This window comes from Odontomachus brunneus, unplaced genomic scaffold (assembly GCF_010583005.1).
Source record: "Odontomachus brunneus isolate Ranch 3 - 2012 unplaced genomic scaffold, Obru_v1 Obru_scaffold_053, whole genome shotgun sequence".
NCBI lineage: Eukaryota > Metazoa > Arthropoda > Insecta > Hymenoptera > Formicidae > Odontomachus > Odontomachus brunneus.
In genome coordinates this window covers 1,820,614-1,839,368 of record NW_022639503.1, presented here as the reverse complement: position 1 = coordinate 1,839,368, position 18,755 = coordinate 1,820,614, and the positions used below count along the sequence as shown (strand labels likewise).

Here is an 18,755-nt window from a genome sequence, read left to right as displayed (position 1 = left end):
AAAGCTCTCGAGATGTGCTATAAGAATATGCAATGAAAAATGGGGTGTTCCATTTAAAAAAATTAATGTGACCTTGACCTGACCTTCGCTACGCAACCCAAGGTCAAACTGATGTGATCAGTAAATACATCTTTTTAAACGCCATAACTTTTGTCTGAAATATTTTTTTGTAAAACTTATATTTTTCCTGATATTCGGGCGTCCCGGTACTTTCCGAACACCCTGTATATATATATATATATATAACTTGTATATATAAAATATATGAATATACTCAACTTAAATAAATTATTGTAAATATATTGATGCATTAAATAAATACTAAGATATTGAAATAAATCTAACTACTTGATATTGTCAGGAAACAAATGAATTTCTACAAATCAGTTAAGAAGAGGCAGACTTCGAAAACTCGGACTACTCAAAAGGTTAAAAATTAAATATATAAAAAACGGATTGTGTATGTTATACATTACATTAATAATGGATTAGATTAGATTTTGTGTGCGATATTTTTGTGTTTACCTGCAGACAAGTAGAATGGTTGTAGCAGCCGCAGTTGGTCCGACAGTCTGGTCCGGTCCAACCGAGATTGCATTCACACTTGTAGTCCGGTGCCTCACTACAATATCCGTTGACACATCTCTCGTAGCAAGTTTTCGTGCAGTTCTCTTTGCCGTCGCCGTTGAAGCCGCGCTTGCATTGACAACTGAAGCTGCCGTGGGTATTGGTGCAAAGCGCGTCGGGGTGACAATCATGTAGGCCGAGATCGCACTCGTCCACGTCTGGACACTGCGCGTACGCCCAGCTGCATTCATCGGCTCTGAGACTGCTGTTCCGATACTCATTGATGACCAAGCTGCAATTGACGTGAGGCTGATTGAAATCACCCTGCACGCACACGCCGGTGATAGGATTCTCTAAGCTGTAGCACCAGCCGCAGCTGAGCGAGTGCAGACAGCTGGAGCAGTTGGTGTGCCGACTGCAACTCTTACACTGGTCGTTGCCGGTCAACGACGAACCGGAGCGCGATGTGACGCCCATCAAACCCGCCTGGTCCATCCATTCTCTGCACAAACCGAACTGATACTCTGACGTATAAACAGAGAAAGAGAAACATTCTCTTGTGGCTTCACACCAGACGCATCTACCGCGCTCGTCCAAACACTGAGTACAGTTAGAACGTTGTCGGCAAGGAATTGGACATTGATCCAGGTTGACCACAGCATTGGGTAGCCGCCCAATTCGTGCGCATCTCGCATCCTCCGTCCACCACTCGCACAGATTGCTACCGACACACGATTCGCAGGAGATGTAGTTAGAACAATTGGCGCAAGCAGACGGCGTGATGGTCAAGTAATGCCATTCGCGTATCGCCTTGCCAGTCTCGTCCAATTCTACGTCGGTAGCGCAGCTCTCCGTTTCGTTGGCTGAGCGCGGCAAGCACTGGTTCGTAATGTCGCACCAGCCGCACGACGAGTCGGTCAGGCAGTGCAGACAATTGCTGTACTGATGGCACGAACCGTTCTGATACGGCTCGAGATACTCGAATGTGAATACCTTTGGGTTTTCTGTCTTCTTGTTGTGTGTGATTTCCATCTTGCTTGCGTAAGCGTAACTTGCAGTCACCATCCTCTTTGACTCGAAGTCCAATAAATAGCGACCTGGCTGTAGCTCCATAGGGTGATCGTCTGGCCATTTGGTTGGTATACATTGCGACGTCTCTGCAGTTAAATTAGCGACCAGTTCCTGAATAAAAATCACACATTATGTGAAAACAATTATACAGAATGATTTAATTATATAAAAAGAATAAGATAAAATATTGTCTAGTCTGAATAATTAAATCATACAGAAAAAAACATAATTTATTTTATTATAGTTCCAGAGAAAAATAAACTTAAAATTAATACTTATGTGTGTGCGTATATATGTGTGCGTATGTGTGTACCTATGTGTGTGTGGAGATAATTACTATGAGATAATTACAAATGTTAAAGTTTTATTCTTACAAGTAAACTTATTCAAAAGTTATACTCCGATTTCTTTCTAATTTGGGACAAATGTAGAAGTACAAAAAATATTTAGGTTATATTTTTCATTTTGGCCCACGGGCATTTGAGTTCCACGGGCAGTTTATAGCTTTTTAATGATCTCACTCCTAATATCAACAAGTGCAACAAAAATGCATAAGAAATAAAATTGAATATAACATATAGGCTTTTTGACTTGCCGATTATGAATATGAAGTCAAATGTGTAAAATTATTTATATAAATAATAAAATGTTTAAACAAAACATATAAAAAGTTGAAAAAATTATTTATATAAATAATTTCTCGGTTTGGCCGAGATTCGAACATTTTTAATTAATTTAGAAGATTTAACAGATTTAAAATATTTCGATTGGAATCTCGGCTAAAGAAATTTAGAATGGTTCATGTTTCAGCTATGCCGATTTTGTTAAAATTATTTAACTGTATTTTGTATTCAATTTTATTTTCTCATGTATTTTTGTTGTACTTGTTGATGATAGGAGTGAGAACATTAAAAAGCTATAAATTGCCCGTGAAATTCAAAGTAGGTCAAAATGAAAAAAAATATGACCTAAATATTTTTTATACTTCTACATTTGTGTCAAATTAGAAAAAAATTGGAGTGTACCTTTTGAGTAAGTTTACTTGTTATTTATATTCAAAGGTTCATATTCAGAACGCGCTTACAACAATGATAGCACGTTGTTAGCTAATTAGAAGTGGTTTATAAGCCTTCTGATTAACAGGGAGCTAACATAATTATAAGTACGTTCTGGATATGAGCCATAGCATACATAAACGTTTCAGTCAAATACAAACCATCTTCAGTAAATTAACAATATAATGAACAATATTATATAGTATAGAAAAGATTATATGTATATAATTACATGTATATAAAGCGTTCTAATATCTGCGGCTCTAATTAATTTTCGATTTAATTAATTTTTCAATTAGAGTGTAATAATTATCATTCGACTCACCAATTTATTAGGATCATCACTGCGCGAGACATGAAGCGTCGCGCTGTTATAACTGACACAGATCTTCAAGTGTTCCATCGCGCTATCCCAGAAATACTGCGGCGGCCTGAGAAAGCCGGTCAACCTGGCAATCATCTCGCCGCCCAAGGCCGATTCCGTCTTCGCGCCTTGCATGGATGGTACGTTGAAGTCGACCGTAGTCGCGTTTACTATAGTCACCGAGTCGGGTTGACTGAAGTTCACCGGCGGTTTGTACTTGAGAAACGTCAAGCCCGGCCTCTTGTCCATCTCTCGGCACTCTTCAACCTTGATAATCTCGGTGCCTTTTGGACCCCACCAGCCTGGTATCTGTGACGGTGTATCGTCTCGTAGACCGCACACGCCGTAATTGTCGTCCTTATGATGGCAGCGAGCGTTTTGAACGCACCACGTACAGGTTCCTAAGTTCAGCTTGTTTGACACAGATTTCTTGCCGCGAAAGTTCGTACCCCAGCCGCCACCAGGCTGACCGTGTATCAAACAAGAGTGACAGTCGCCCAAAGCGGGACAGACACCCGGACAGCGCGTTGTCTGCAGATTCGTCGTGCAGTTGCTGCCTATCGTTCGACCGTAGCATATCTGAAACATGTCGAGATGTTTCAAGATTGGGAGTATAATGCTCGGAACAAAAAGTACAAATACGTAACATATTTAATACGTTCGCGCTTTACCAACGTTATACATATGTAATGAACCGATTTCGCATAAGAGATCAACGTCACACATATGTGTGACAGTGATACTTGTTTCTATGTCCACGCAGACAAATTAAATCTGTTTTATACTATCATATAAAAAATATATAGGGATGATTTCTTAAATGAACCGTAGTAGTGGACGTAGTAAAGAGAAATTAAGAAAATAGCTTACTTCGTCGGCGGAACACCAACCGCATTCGGGATTCGCCGCACATTCCATGAGACTTTTGTGCCTCGAACAAATTTGTTCCGGTTCAATATAATCGTCGTCACCTGGTGCGAGCATGGGCGGCAGAGTATATGCAAGGAGATCTGCGTTTACATTGCCGTGATATCCGCCGACAAGCAACAAGGTATTTCCGTTACGCACGTCCGCTGCGTGTGCAAATACTCCTTGCTGCTTGGGGTAACGTGAGTCTAGAAGTAGAAAAGTAAAGAATGTCGTAACGAATGTCGTAAAGAAAAAGAGCAAATAGAAAAGTAAAGCAATGTAAGTTACATTATATCAAAGTTGACGAGTTGAGTTCTTTTTTCTCTTCTATATATTAATTCGATTTGTGCCTTACCTTTATCACTCAAGCCCAGCACATCATGACTCACCCAAGCGTGACAACCAAGATGATAAAGATACATCTGATTATCGTAACAAATCTCTTCTTTGTTATGTCTATGAGAATATCCGCCGAATACCACCAGGTAATTTCCTACCGAAGAAACAAACGTTATGTAACTATATGGAAGAATCTGAATAAACGCGGTAACAACGCGAATTCATCCGGTATTTATTCAGATAATTACCTATGATGTTACACGTATGAAATGCACGTTCTCTCGGCACATATGTGTCTCGCAGGTGCGCTCTTGGGTAATGAATCTCAGACCAGACCTTTCTGTCAAGCTGAAAAACAAACATCCGGTCCGACAGTTTGCTGAAGCGAGCAACGCTGGCGACCACTCCTCCGTAGACGAGCAGGGAATTAGTGGCGCGATGATAAACGGTCGAGTGAGCAACTACGCGCACGTCCAGTTCCTTACCGCCTCGCGGTCGTACCTCTGTCCACCTTTCGGTAGTTGCCGTGGGATCCGCTATAATTGCGCATTGTGTTAACATTCAGTATAATACTCAGTACAAAGTGCATGTTCTTTGTGTGCAATAATCACTTCTTGTAACTTGACTTCGCCTCATGGAACTTTGAAGCTCGTAGAGCGTTAATTGCAAAACGTCGCACTGTTGTCGAGTGTAACGTCCGTTTCTATCAACGTCAATTAAATCTTGGTTTATTTTACGTTGATAGAAATAGACACAAATGAAACAAGTTTGTTTCAAGGAACAAAATCAGTGCTAAAGGAAATGTAGGAAATTTTGTCGACGCTTGAAACTCTTACGGATCAAAACAATCAAAATATTAGATAACGGGAGATAAATATAAACTTACATAAATGCAATTTGATTTTATAGAGGCTTGATGAGAATTCACCGTCAACGGTGCTGCCTCCGAATAGATAGATGTAATTATCCGCTAACGTCAGAGTATGCCTCGTGAGTCTGGGCGGATAGAAGGGAGAATTTTTAGCGCGCAGAGTCCATACGCGCTTGTTCACGTTGTAATGCCACAATTCGTTCGACAAAGAACCGTCCTGCACTTTTCCTCCATAGATCACGAAGCCTTCTAAAGATGCAATTGTAAATGAAGATTCTATCGATTTAAACGGCCAAAAGCACAAGAAAAAAATTTTCCGAAATAAGTTTGAACTTATCCACATCGTGTTACTTTAACAAAAATTAATATACATGAAACGTGTGGACATGTACGTGTGATGTTAGCGACAAATTTTTTTACGATATCAGAAATTCCTTATTGTGCTTTTATCAGCGTAGATTTGCAAGAGCTACGTGTATTAACGCACCTCGGTATTTACACGCAGCGTGACCATATCGGGGACTTGGTTTGGGCAATTCGTCGATGGTGGGTTCTGTAGCTTCCTCCTGCATTGACTCGCTCGTGGTTAATTTCGGATCCATAAACTTTTGCATGAAGATATTCTCTTCCTCGGGTCCTGCCACGAGCTGCTCCTCCCATTTCACGTCGTCATTCTGAACGTCTGTAGAGTGACGTTCCCTGTATAGGTCTCCTAAGTTTCTACGATATCTTCAACAAAAACAAATAATAATGTCTAATAAGATAATCTAAATATATTTCTTCCGAATAGCGCGCTTTGAATATGTGAAGACTTGGTGAAGATACAGGAAGCTTTATGAATCTATCATTTACTAATTACCTTCTTGCCGACAAATATCGCGGGCTTATAATTCGTTCATGTTGCCTCCTAGAATCATCATTCTTATCAATCCTAATGGTGCTTCTGCTCCTCTCGTTTTCCTTATCTTTGGATCTGAAGTCTCTGTGACCGCCGTCCACGTTCGTTCGATCGAACCGACCGAACGTGTTGTTATCTTTGATACTATAAAGCAGCTTCCAGATCAAGGATGACGTTGGTATACCATATATTTCTTTAGCACCGGATCCCATACGTTCTAATTCGGTAGCGATCAACATGGGATCCAGATATTCGATAGACGCGGCGCCTTCTGAAAATATGGAGCGTATATTTATATATACACGATTGCAATAAATGTCTTGGTATATATATTCTTTGAAATATGACAAAGTATACAGACGAGAAAATAGATTGTTTTAAAATTTTCATATAAAGTTTGTACACTGATTTATGATGCTTACCTAACACATTTCCATATTCATCTTCCCATAGACTTGTGTTGAACTTGTATACTTCCAAGTCGCTGAGTATACAATTGAGATCGTAGCCTCCAAAAACGTAAAGTGAATCTGTCTCGTAAACATAGACTGCGGTGTGAGCCGCCCGTGCTTTTAATCCACTTTCTGAATGTGAAAGCCAGTGCCACCTAGAGATTAGATTAATTAGTTTATAATTAATTTTTATGTCACAGTCCATTGTTATATATTGCAGCATATGATATTTAAAAAAGTATCTTCATCTTTAGATGATTTTATATATATTGTTAATATAATAAATACAACTACAATTTCAACGTATACAATTTCAAAATAACGTACCGATTCCCTTCCGGATGACTTTTATGCAACGAGCAAGATTGTCCGGAGTATCCATCGTTGCATTCGCACCTTTTTACCCCACAAGTACCGACGTGGCTGCAATTGTTTGGACAGAGAGCTCGGGAACAATCTTTACCTCCCCAATCGTTTTCGCAAAAGCACGTATTGTTGATGCATTTTCCGTGGTGAGTGCAATTATTTGGGCAGTCTGTGACTGAAAACTCCGCATGAAAGCCATCTAGTACGTAATTCGTGTCGCTATATAACAATATTAACATCTGCAAAAAAATTTACAATTTAAATAGATTTTTTTTATCATCATTGTCTTCAATATTGCATTATCACGCTTGGAACTCGTCCATGCAATCTTGTGCTAGAAGAAATCATAACAACAATTCACGTTCATCGTACGCAATATGCCGATGCCATTAATGCAGATAATGAGCCGCTATAAAAACTTGAATCTGCAATGCGTTATCTATATATTGTTGATCGTGCCGGTATGTACTTACATAACCAGACGATGATGTCACTTGCTGCGGCTCCGTTTTCCCACTGAAGCTGCCCAGAAGCGGAGAACGAAAAGAATCTCCATCGTAAACGAACACATAATCATAACTGCACTCTGTGCCCATCGTGCGAAAAATTAACGTGATAAATTGACCGCTGTAGTTAGCTGCAGAAAAAGAGAAAAAAAGATAAAGAAATGTCAAATATATAAATTCCAAACACATTTTAACTCTATCATTGCTTGTGTGATAAAAGTTCATCTTCTGAAGTCAATAATTACTTTTTTTCGTACCTTTAATGAGCCATTCGCAGTGAGAATCTTGAGTGTAATTTGAGCCTAGGGGCCCATCGCTGATGACGCCCCATGTGTCCATAAAGACCTTTCTCGTTTTATCACACGGCACTTGTTTTGGAGATGCCTGAGGAGCTAAACTGAAGCCCCGCATCAGGCAACCCCATATGACGACCCATGTTGTGGTGGATATCACCCACCCCATCACAGCGTATTCACCTCACTGTCGTTTAACAGCATACACATCATCATCCATATACATTAGATTATTTCTTGAGCAGTTAGGTAATGTAGCGCATGCAAAAGAAGTCATAGCTGAAAAATAAGATGTATATTTTTTATTTTATATTTGAACTTTTAGTGTAAGGAAACCAAACATTTCTATATGTATAGTATATATTTAGATATTTTATATATATATATATATATATATATATATATATATAAGTAATGTGTATAAAAAATATTATATATGTAATATATAAAAATCAAATTTGCATAGTATTATATAAAATAAATGATAAACAACATATAATTCAATTAATAAGTAAGCAAAAATGTAGAAATGTACAAAAATCAAGTACTATCTCCTACAATACGTTTAATACTACAATAAGAGTTTTTAGCACATATTTTTATAGCAAGTATAAATGATAACACAAGAATAACAAAATGGTTATCAGACTATATTATACCAATATTGGGTTTATGACGGTAAAAATTTTTATCATCTGTTTATTCAGGTATCACACATGTTTAAAGATCCTCTGGTATATCATATAAAAATAATAATTTTCTCGCAAACAAACATACACCCATACAACACATGTGTACATGTATCTGAGACCATAAGATAAGCTCAAACATACTTTAGACATTATCCTCTAATTTCACTGGATATCTTCAGCAAGCTTGAAGTAAACTGTAGCGAGACATTATAGCAGACAGACACACAATAAATAGGCATTAATGGACACAGCAAAATCTGCAAAATAAAAACGCAATCAAAGTATTATCTCTGGCTTTGATAATTGATAATACCGATAATTGTTTATCTACATTTGCAAATTTGTCAATTATATTGTTATCATGATTTATCATTATTATCACACCTTACTGGCACACGGTGGGGCTAAGTCAGAGTGCAGGAGCTATCATTAATCAATGGAGGAACACTCGACGATTGAGTTTTCAATAAACAATCACGAAAGCGCACGGCGAAACATTTACGAGCAACGTGTGCTCCGCGTAACGCATATTGAAGGACAATCTCAGAAGCGAGCGAGTGAGCGAGCGTCGTGCGAGAACGCAACGCTCTCTCGGCTCCTGATCAATTTGCAAATAAGCACAAATAAGCAAATGACACACGCACACTCGCGCACGCACACTTATGTATGTGTCCATGAACTTTCCGTACCTATCACGAGGCGACGACGGCGAGGAAGAAGAGAACGATGAGTGCAGCATAACAAACTGCGGATTATCACCTGTCAATAGTGTTCCTCGGCGTTGACAGGACTCTTTAGCAGGTCCTGAGGACGGTCACACTTTCGTCGACGAAAGGACGGAGTCGCGCGGCATCCTGCGGCAGTGGAAATGGTGACAGAAAAAGGAAAGAGAGAGGGAGACGAAGTCGTGAGCGTGTCAAAACATCACGGAAAGGAAAGTCGCGCGAGTTGGCCGAGCTGTCGCGTTGATCGCGAGACCTTGCGCGAGGATTGTCGAACCGAGTCGACGATAACCTCTTCGAAATGGGAACAGCACACGCGCAAGATACCAGTCTCGGGCACGAAGGAATGTCACGCGAGCTTAACGCAAACGAAAACACTGGCCACGACTGTGCCTCGCCTCGTTGACACCTCGATTACCTCGCTATATCACTCTCAATGATCATGGCTAGGGTGGGGGGACACTCGCAGTGACACCGACGAGGAACACTAAAGACCGTTGGTTTTACGGGATTTTGCGCGCTAGAAAATTTCGTTATTTAATGACCTCCTGTCGGTAAATTTGTCGATAAAAACGCATAAATCAGTGTAGATAACTACAGGATGCACAGTATGAGTACGCCTTATTATAAATCTGTAGACATAACGATAAAAGGTAATTGTAGTATCAAGGTGATTGTGAATTACAAAATTAATACACTTCGTTACACACCGAGTGTCCAGGAATTTATATCAGATTGCCAAAAATGATTGATAATGTCGCTAGTCTTCAATTACCTCCGAGCTCTTCGAGCATACTTCACCCTAGTTCGAGAATTTATTCAAGATTGATTATCTTTAATAATCAGAGAGCCCCATATATAGTAATTGATAAATTCGATCACGGGGAGGAAATCTCTGATTGGTCCCGGCCAAAGTTCCTTAGATAAAAAAAAAGTTCCTTAGGTAAAAAAAAAATTAGGTTAAAATTAAAATTGGTTCTTGCGCCAACGGATCAGAAGAGATTTTTTAATATGTTCACATATCAAATTCAAGTGCACATCTTTTCTGACAGACTAAGGTTAATAATATATTACTTATAATGATCAGATTCTTACAGTTACGTGAACAAGCTTCCATATGAATGCTTCCGTGTGAATAAATCGATGCCGCCTGCGTCGTAATTTCCCGCCTGAAATTGAGCATTTGTCGATTCTGCAATATTGAAGCTGACATTACAATACCTCGACCATGCGGCGTTTCGATAGCTTGCTGATCGATATTTTTGAAAATATCCCGCGTTGTAAATATAAAAATTTCATGTGAGAATATTTTTGGAATATATCAGATAGTTATTAATATTGCCAAATATTAAAACATAAATTCGATTTTTTTAACTTTACAACACTAACATTGTACATTAATGACAAAAAAATATTAAAATTAGTTTAAACTCGTAATATTTTACCTTCCAATTGTGCTTCGTATAATCACCCAGATAACATGCATGTCTAAAAGATGTCGAAAAGATATCTAAAAGACGTCTTATGCAACATTTTGTTGCAATTGTTGCTTTAAAAACAATTCCGTCTTGTATTTAGACAACTTCAATAAAAGTAAGGTAAAAATATTACCGTCCAGACACGTACCCAATCCTAGATATTCTTTTTATTTTTAAAAATATTTTTTATGAATATTTAAATTTTTAACATATATATATATATATATATATATATATATATATATATATATTCAGAAAGTTTAAATATTTATATTTCAAGACCAAAACAATGAGAATATTCAGGATTAGATATGTCTGGGAATTGGTACTTTTAATAATTAAATGAAAAGAATACATGAAATTAAAATTATACACGTGTTCGAAGGTGTTCGGACGCGAAAAAGATGAAAAGGAAGATTGAAATTACTTATAGTTATTGGTTTGCAGCATACATAATAACGGGCGTATTTCGACAATACAAATATTTTATTATCTCGGCAAGAATAAATTATTTCCTTCTCGATCGTTGTATTGTATAACTTAAAGACAGGGGAAATGGGGAAATAGACAAACACCTTATTAAAAATCTTAAATACACGTTCCAGAAGTTCATCGTTTAAAACGGTTTGGAAGCCGAAACGCTTTTCGTTTTTAGTCGCAATATCCTGATTTTGCAAAACTTTTAGTTTGCTAATTGGTGCACGGAGTTGCTCAGATCTTAAATAAGGTAGTGTCAATGTAATCGGTGTAAAAGGATTAATCTGTTCTCCTTTTCTTAACGAATGATTAAAGTAAAGCGTAGTTGATCTGAAATGTATGTGTCGGCTTTACAAGATATAAATTGACCTCTTTTTACCTATCCTCTCCTGTTCCTTATTAGGTAAAACTTGTATCTATCGTAATATATTCAACAGAAAGCGAAAATCAACTCTAGAGCGAATAATTTCTCACAAAAATACATCGAATCGTGACACAACCCGGCGTCTATATATATTACTTTGTTATATAATCTTCTAAAGCCGATATATACTAATTCTCCCGTCACATCAACTACAAATTGTCATTATGTAAAACTGCAAATTCATCATTGTCTCAAAATACACCACAAATTTATGATAATATTTAAGCTCTAAGCCTCTCCTAAGTTTACCCCTTTACACTTCAAATATCTAAATGTGTTAATATCATGCTATTGTTAATATACTGCCTCATTCTCGTGATTGCAAAGGAGAGAGAAAGAGTAAAAGAAACAAGAAATTAGAACGGAAAGAAGGAGAAAATAAGTGACACCATGCATAGTGCAATAGCGTAATGTCACAGTAACGTACAGAATGTGTATTTGTTATTATCTGTCAACAAATGTACATTTCCAGAGTCTTGATGATTGATACAATCGCTCTATAGCCGTGTAATTTTTGTTCTTTTACTATCCAAAAAAAAATGCGGTACACATTATTTTTCCAGTGAAAATTTTCAAAGATACTCGCGTGCCGCATGTACGTTAAGTGTCGATATGTGTGCGTGTGTGTATATGTGTGTCTGTGTTTTCTTTAACCCTTCAGCCGGTAGATTAACCCTTTGCGCTGCGAAGCGTTAACTTCAACTACTATCACTATATACTATAATAATATTGTATAACAGTATTATTATATCATAGCATGTAATATTTATCGTTAAATTATCATAACAATACCGCGTCACACTATGACAATATTAATATATTATAATCTTATCGTTAGTATGTAATAATTTTAAGGAAAAAATTATATTCTCATCTCTCTTTCTCTCTCTCATTCTCTCTCGTAATCCAAGGATATTCGGTAAAACTTGTTTGCATTCGTTTCATCGAATTATCTGGGCCCCTTAAATGATTTGATTTCTTATCATTGTCAATCATTGCTAGCGATAATCTATTTCCAATTGCAATAATCCAATTCCAATCTGAACTCCACGTCTAACTCAGCAGTGATCTCGCTAGCCCCTTATTGTTTCATCGAACAGCTGATCTGTATGAATCTTAGATAATAAATCTTCAATAGCTTCGCGCGCAAATATTCCACGACGATTTGACCGTTGGACTTTAACGTTTGATACCGTGAGACAAAAGTGCATTCCGCGCACAAAATGTTGGTTCTTCACTTATTCGCGAATTCATTCAGTTTTGCCTGTCTTTTTTTTCCTTAATGCGACAAAACACGAGTTATATCGTCATATCAAAAGTCAAGCGGACGGTGCGACGAGCTCTCGGTTCGTTCGCGTCACCAGAGTTACGAATGTACAAAGCTATCGGTTGAAGAGTTCGACATTATATTTTTGCAGTTAGGAAATCATTTTTCTTAGAAGGCGAACGACGCTTTTCGATGCTCGATCTTGTGAAATCGCGAGGTCGGCTGTGCATTGCGGAATTTCGCTCGCTGGAGAGCCGAAATTTCTACGACGAGTCTCGAGACGGACGAATGAACGAACAAGCAGTCTCGAGGAGACGTCGAACGTCCATTGAATTATTGAAATCCTACACAGCGGAGAGACTGCAAATCACTTGCAGCGATATCATAAGATTACTTAGAATGAGCAAAACTGCGCACTGACGTGTCAATGTCGGTGCATGTGGGCGTGACAAAACAAAATTAAAAAAAAAGGTACATGATCATCTGTTTCTTTTCCAATTTTTTTTATTTTTTTTGACCGTACCCTTGCTCGTCCAATAGCGCGCGTTAAGTGTGCAATGTCACATGAATGGATGACATAAATAAGTGGATATGAAATCTTTTTCCTATGCGACTATACGAAAAATAGTTTACCTTACGATCTTATTAAAACTTGAGGTACAGCTGTCAAAAGGCAATTCGAGGTACGGCGCAAACATTCGATCTCGCCTTCGTGCGATTTTTCATTCGACAGCTCATGTAAAAGTGTATCAACTAATGGCATCGTTTGCTCTTCGAATACAAGCGATCTGCAATTCTTCATAATTACCTTCTTTTGCTTATTTTTGTTCTTCATGTAAATCTTTTTTTTTCTTTTTCTTTTTTCGTTCATATAATATTCGAATCGACAGTGGAAGAAGTACGGGAGGAGCGAATGTTTCTTCCTGATCTAAATAAAGATATACCTGAAGACACTTTTGTACTAAAAACACAACTCCCACGTCAGTCTCTGTCGTGAGCGGATTCGCGGGAGTTAAAATCGTCCTTTATCTAGCCTGCGTCGGATTCATTAGTACTGAGAAGGTCCTTGTTTTTAAAAAGTACTACATAGTATATAAGGTGAGTAGAAACAGCCGTATGCCGGTAACTTGTTAATCGAATTCTTTACCTTCGATTTTTGCTATAAAGAACATGCGATCTGGCTGTCTGATTGACTAACTATTAAACGTCGATGGAACTGTATTCTCAGAGAAGATAGACTTCTATTTCTTTTTTTTCTTTTAAATATAATTTGGATCTTTGAACCGCTAAATCGACGAATTATTACATATTCAAATCATCATATATGATCCTAATAGTAAATGCCTGAATTAAAATCTCTGGACATTTAAAAGTTTCAATTTCTCTATCCATTTGCAAAATCTAAATCCTTCAAAGCTAAATCTTTCAAATCTATCAGATTTTTTAATCTTTCAGTTTTCCACCATTTAGATTAAAAATGTGGGCAAGTAAAGCTTAAAATCTACGAAGTAATCATCTTGTTTAGTCGATTAGCACATTCAGAATCTCCAAACCATTTTTGTTGAAAAGACAGAATTGATTCAATGTTTCTTCAAGAATATCCCGGCTACACGTGCTCTTTCCAATACACGTTACACAATGCGCGCAGAAAAATTGAACGATCGGGGAATGGTGTGCATGTCAAGAGTGAAATTCAGACGATTTTTCTTCGCGCATCGCATCGTCACATATTATATCGATATTTCAAAACATCAACGATCAACGTCATACTGTGACTCGCAAGGAGAGTACACATTGAAATCCATACATTGATATCTTTGTTTAGTCTAATACTTATCATCAGATGTAGTCTCGGAATGCTTGTCTAGATACGGGACACAAGGATTTCAGAGAGTTCTTTTGTCAAGCCCTAAAATCGCAGAACAATGTTGATCGTTCCTGAAATATTTACACAGTCTGTGCAACGCGTCTGTAGCGCGTTCTACTGATTTCAGAAATACAGACGCATCCTCTATAATACTTCGGCCTATTAGCTAGAAATATAACGCGAATGATAAACTACAAAAAGATCTCCTCGTCATCGCATTGCTTCGAGTCCCTCTTAGTGATACACCTTCATCAAAACCACGAAAAGGAAAAGCATCAAAGGCAATCTTTAGCAGCTTCATCCTCTCCATAAATCTCAGGCAATGCTGTTGATTGACCACACACTAGGCCAGGGATGCTCTTCGTCTTCACGGAATGACCGAACGTGTTTGCACATACGCTGAAATCCTTAGTCATCTCGCTGATCTCCATGCTCTCTTGTCTCTCGCAATTGGCCGACAATTTTAAAGCTGGCATGGAATATATACTGTCACCTCCAATATTATTCTTTCCAAGCGACGTGGTTGTTGACGGTCGATCCAGATAAAATTCCTGAAATATTACTAATATGAATATATATTAATATTATTAATATGAATTTACTTTTCTGCTTTTTATTTTTGAAGTTGCGTATTTCATAGTACAATCTGTTAACAAAAGAACCTTTTAAGTACTGTGAGTTTTTTGAGTTAATTCCGCGTAAATATGTTCTCACATATATAATATTTTGAACTGTTATGTCTATTAAAGATGGTTGACGTTGAAAGAAATTAATTGTCAGTTAACAGAAATAAAAATATTCTTATATATTGTTTACGTTGTAATACTTGAAAATAAAAGATTATTTTAAAATAATACTTGAAAATAAAAGATTATTTGGCCCACCATCGAGCCGACTTATCGGTAAGAATGGCGTTGGTACGCAGTGGAGAATTTTGAACTGATACGAAAATAATAATAAATAGGGGGGGGGGAGGGTTTAGTGATCTCTGGATCAGTTATTTGTTTAATGATTTCTTAATTCGTTACTAGAAAATCTATCGATACAAAGAATCAAGAAGATAATATATTAGAAACAAAAAATCTAACCTTAATTTATCGTCCATTTATAAAGTGTATCGTAGAATAATTTACCTTGTCTGTGTTGAGTGGAGCAGACATCGGTGGTTGTGTTGTTTGATTGCACTGTGCTAAGGCTATCAACTCTTTCTGGTTTTCCCTGGCATCCACGAGGAATATACTCTCCTTCACTTCTTTCACATTGTACTCGTCGATTCTAAAAATAATATTAAAAAATCATATCGACTTTTTTATGTAAAATTGTGTATCATATACACATAACGCGTATATAATGTATAACAAATATATATACATATCTCCTGAAAACAACTTTGTTTCAATCTCCGATCTTATTAAACTATCAACTTTTCTAATCATTTACTATTCGAATCATTTATTCTTGAATCTGTTAAATCACTTACTTATCATATATAACCGCGTGCAAACCGAGCTTCTTCAGATACTGAATAGTAGCCTTGTCGTTGTTGTCGTCGCCCCAGCAGAAGATAATTAGCCCCACGTCCTTGGCTAATTTAACTTGAGACGGATCTCGAAGAAGATCTTCGGTATGAACGTTAATTCCCAGGATGTCCGCGGTCAACGCGTGTCTTTTTGCCATCGGCACCGTTTGACAGCGTGGGTCGTGATAAGTGGGATACTTCAACGTGACGCCTTGCGTTAGGAACACTACCGGATACTTGTTCTGCTTAAGACGGATCATCGCGCAGATGTCTGGATTGAACGAGGAAAACACGATTTTCCGATCACCGCCATATTCTAATACCACTTTCAAGATGATATCTAGGTACAAGTTGAGATCGAATGGATGATTGAGCTCGAAAGTGCCATCCTGGTGACAAAGAAATCAATTTATCTCTCGTTGCACCGCTGTTAACTACCAAGAAAGAAACTATATATTAACAATATTCTCACCTTCAACTGCATATTCCATTTAATTTCGATATTACATCCGACATGTTGTTCCAGTTCTTGGAGCACAGTTTGCAGCGTGGGAAAAGGTTGATGATCCTCCAGATCCTCATCGAAAAATCTCGGATTTTTCTCTCGACCTTCAGCCACGTGATAAACCTGAAGGAAAATCCTCATCAATGAGATGCATGTACACGCATGGCGACCGATAAAATCGTAAGAGTCGATAAAGTGTAAATTATATCGTCGCCGACGCAATAAATGTTCAAAGTAAAATAAGACAAACGTATTTATTTAATGCGAATATATATCTTTGGAATTTTGTGCCGTTCGTGACGTATTACTCGCATGCTATGGTTGACGAGACTAAGGCGTGTTGGAAATATTTTGGGACTGAGCTGCGATAGAGATAGTTATGAGAGCAAAAGTATTGACATCATGTCTTGACTAATGCTTTTTTAATGTAGCTTAAGAAAATTTTGAACTTAACGACTATTCGAAGTGACTACTCAGTCCTGAAATTCTTTCCCCGCATAGAATCCAATTCATGTGAGAATATTTAATATGAAGTTGGTAGGGGGAGTGAAACTGGTGAATCAAACTAACGTTTAATTAAGAATACAAAATTGTCTGAGATGTTAAAAGCGATTTTATGAATGTTACTTTTCGGCGGTATCTTGCCCTTTGCGTAATAACTTGCGTAATATAGGACAAATTTTATGACTCGCTACAAGCTCCCAGACTGAGTGCCCATCGAATATTTCTTACTTTCGCGAAATCGACTTGCGATGATAATTAAGCGCATGAAATTAAGCGCGGTCACATTAATTTGGCGTTATCTTGTCAATATTGTTTACTTTCCAGAGATAGAATTATAACAACACTATCTCTTAATTTAAAGAGATTCGGCATTGAAGACTGCATAAATCTCGCAGACATCGAGGACCGCTTCTGGTTATAAATCTATCGACGAGCTTCTATCACCGAAAGCCACTCACAAAGAGAAAAACAGAAGGACTTACGGATGAACATTCAGCTTTGGCTTCTAAGAAAAGCGAAATATTGTGCTATAATCGCACAGTGAGAAAGAAGATCGCTTTTTTTGCAACAGCAATAGTAATCGATGGACTTGATCACTTGGTAGCTTTCAAAGATGCATGCAAGTCGAATGAGTATACTGGTTATACATTTTTTGCGAGTTAGCCGGCGCAAGCGGTATAAAAGCTCACCAGTCTGTTAACCCCCTGCTCAGCTTTATCAACGAAATAGAGCACCTTACCCAACGAGTCTCCCGGATAACAATAATCCTGAATATTATAAAACACTGAATATAAAATACAGAAAGATATTACGAGCATATCATTTTTCTTGTTTAATGTTTGCGTGTGAGTTTAGATGGACGTTTACGTACGGACACACTCCTGCGAGGTAATCGATACTTCTCCCTTATTAAGAAAAAACATACATAAAAAGCGAAACATCGATATACGCAGTATTCTCGTACAGATATATACCGCTGCGTCATGTTAAGTGAGACAATCTGTTATAGTGGATGCACATGTTAATTAAGCCAATGGAAAATCGATAAGCAATCGAGCGATTTCCTACTCAAGAATTCAGATATAATGTAATATGTATATTTTCTGCTGATATATGCATATCTCAAAAGCCGATCTTATAATTTATATAAAAAGTAATTTCAGACATACAATTCTTCCGCGGGCTTAATCAGTTTCATATATCCCGAGTACGACATTAGTTTCTAAACTTAATTTAACGCACAACCATTTTCTACATCATATTCATTTCTTATTATATACTTGTATCTCATCTAAAATATAACAGAACATAATAAAACATATATAAACTATATTTTCATTTAATGTGTGAATTGTATATACAGGGTGTTCGGAAAGTACCGAGACGCCCGAATATCAGGAAAAATATAAGTTTTACAAAAAAATATTTCAGACAAAAGTTGTGGCGTTTAAAAAGATGTATTTACTGATCACATCAGTTTGACCTTGGGTTGCGTAGTGAAGGTCAGGTCAAGGTCACATTAATTTTTTTAAATGGAACACCCCATTTTTCATTGCATATTCTTATAGCACATCTCGAGAGCTTTCCAAAACGCTATAATAAAATATTT

General features: G+C 37.4%; 2 protein-coding genes across 8 annotated transcripts in view; both read right to left on the bottom strand.

The window, feature by feature from the left end:
* The window catches only part of LOC116845567 (multiple epidermal growth factor-like domains protein 8), a 24,187-nt gene extending 14,609 nt beyond the window's left edge, over positions 1 to 9,578 (bottom strand). For 2 of the 5 annotated variants that reach the window (XM_032818356.1, XM_032818361.1), the window contains exons 1-14: positions 9,073 to 9,577; positions 8,525 to 8,640; positions 7,656 to 7,970; positions 7,366 to 7,529; positions 6,854 to 7,131; positions 6,497 to 6,681; positions 6,036 to 6,345; positions 5,664 to 5,905; positions 5,192 to 5,425; positions 4,554 to 4,841; positions 4,322 to 4,459; positions 3,928 to 4,172; positions 3,019 to 3,636; positions 526 to 1,749 (exon numbers count right to left, since the gene is read on the bottom strand). In XM_032818356.1, the coding sequence (XP_032674247.1) occupies positions 526 to 1,749; positions 3,019 to 3,636; positions 3,928 to 4,172; positions 4,322 to 4,459; positions 4,554 to 4,841; positions 5,192 to 5,425; positions 5,664 to 5,905; positions 6,036 to 6,345; positions 6,497 to 6,681; positions 6,854 to 7,131; positions 7,366 to 7,529; positions 7,656 to 7,860 (4,131 nt within the window). In that variant the 5' untranslated portion in view covers positions 7,861 to 7,970; positions 8,525 to 8,640; positions 9,073 to 9,577. Of the gene's footprint in view, positions 1 to 525; positions 1,750 to 3,018; positions 3,637 to 3,927; positions 4,173 to 4,321; positions 4,460 to 4,553; positions 4,842 to 5,191; positions 5,426 to 5,663; positions 5,906 to 6,035; positions 6,346 to 6,496; positions 6,682 to 6,853; positions 7,132 to 7,365; positions 7,530 to 7,655; positions 7,971 to 8,524; positions 8,641 to 8,767; positions 8,982 to 9,072 lie in introns of those variants that run through there. The other 3 variants (XM_032818359.1, XM_032818358.1, XM_032818360.1) reach the window with 3 other exon arrangements.
* A 1,472-nt stretch (positions 9,579 to 11,050) lies between these two features.
* The window catches only part of LOC116845569 (glycerophosphocholine phosphodiesterase GPCPD1-like), a 29,600-nt gene continuing 21,895 nt past the window's right edge, over positions 11,051 to 18,755 (bottom strand). For 2 of the 3 annotated variants that reach the window (XM_032818364.1, XM_032818363.1), the window contains exons 11-14: positions 16,610 to 16,765; positions 16,099 to 16,526; positions 15,752 to 15,893; positions 11,051 to 15,169 (exon numbers count right to left, since the gene is read on the bottom strand). In XM_032818364.1, coding sequence (XP_032674255.1) covers positions 14,894 to 15,169; positions 15,752 to 15,893; positions 16,099 to 16,526; positions 16,610 to 16,765 — 1,002 coding nt within the window. In that variant the 3' untranslated portion in view covers positions 11,051 to 14,893. Of the gene's footprint in view, positions 15,181 to 15,751; positions 15,894 to 16,098; positions 16,527 to 16,609; positions 16,766 to 18,755 lie in introns of all 3 variants that reach the window. The other variant, XM_032818365.1, reaches the window with a different exon arrangement.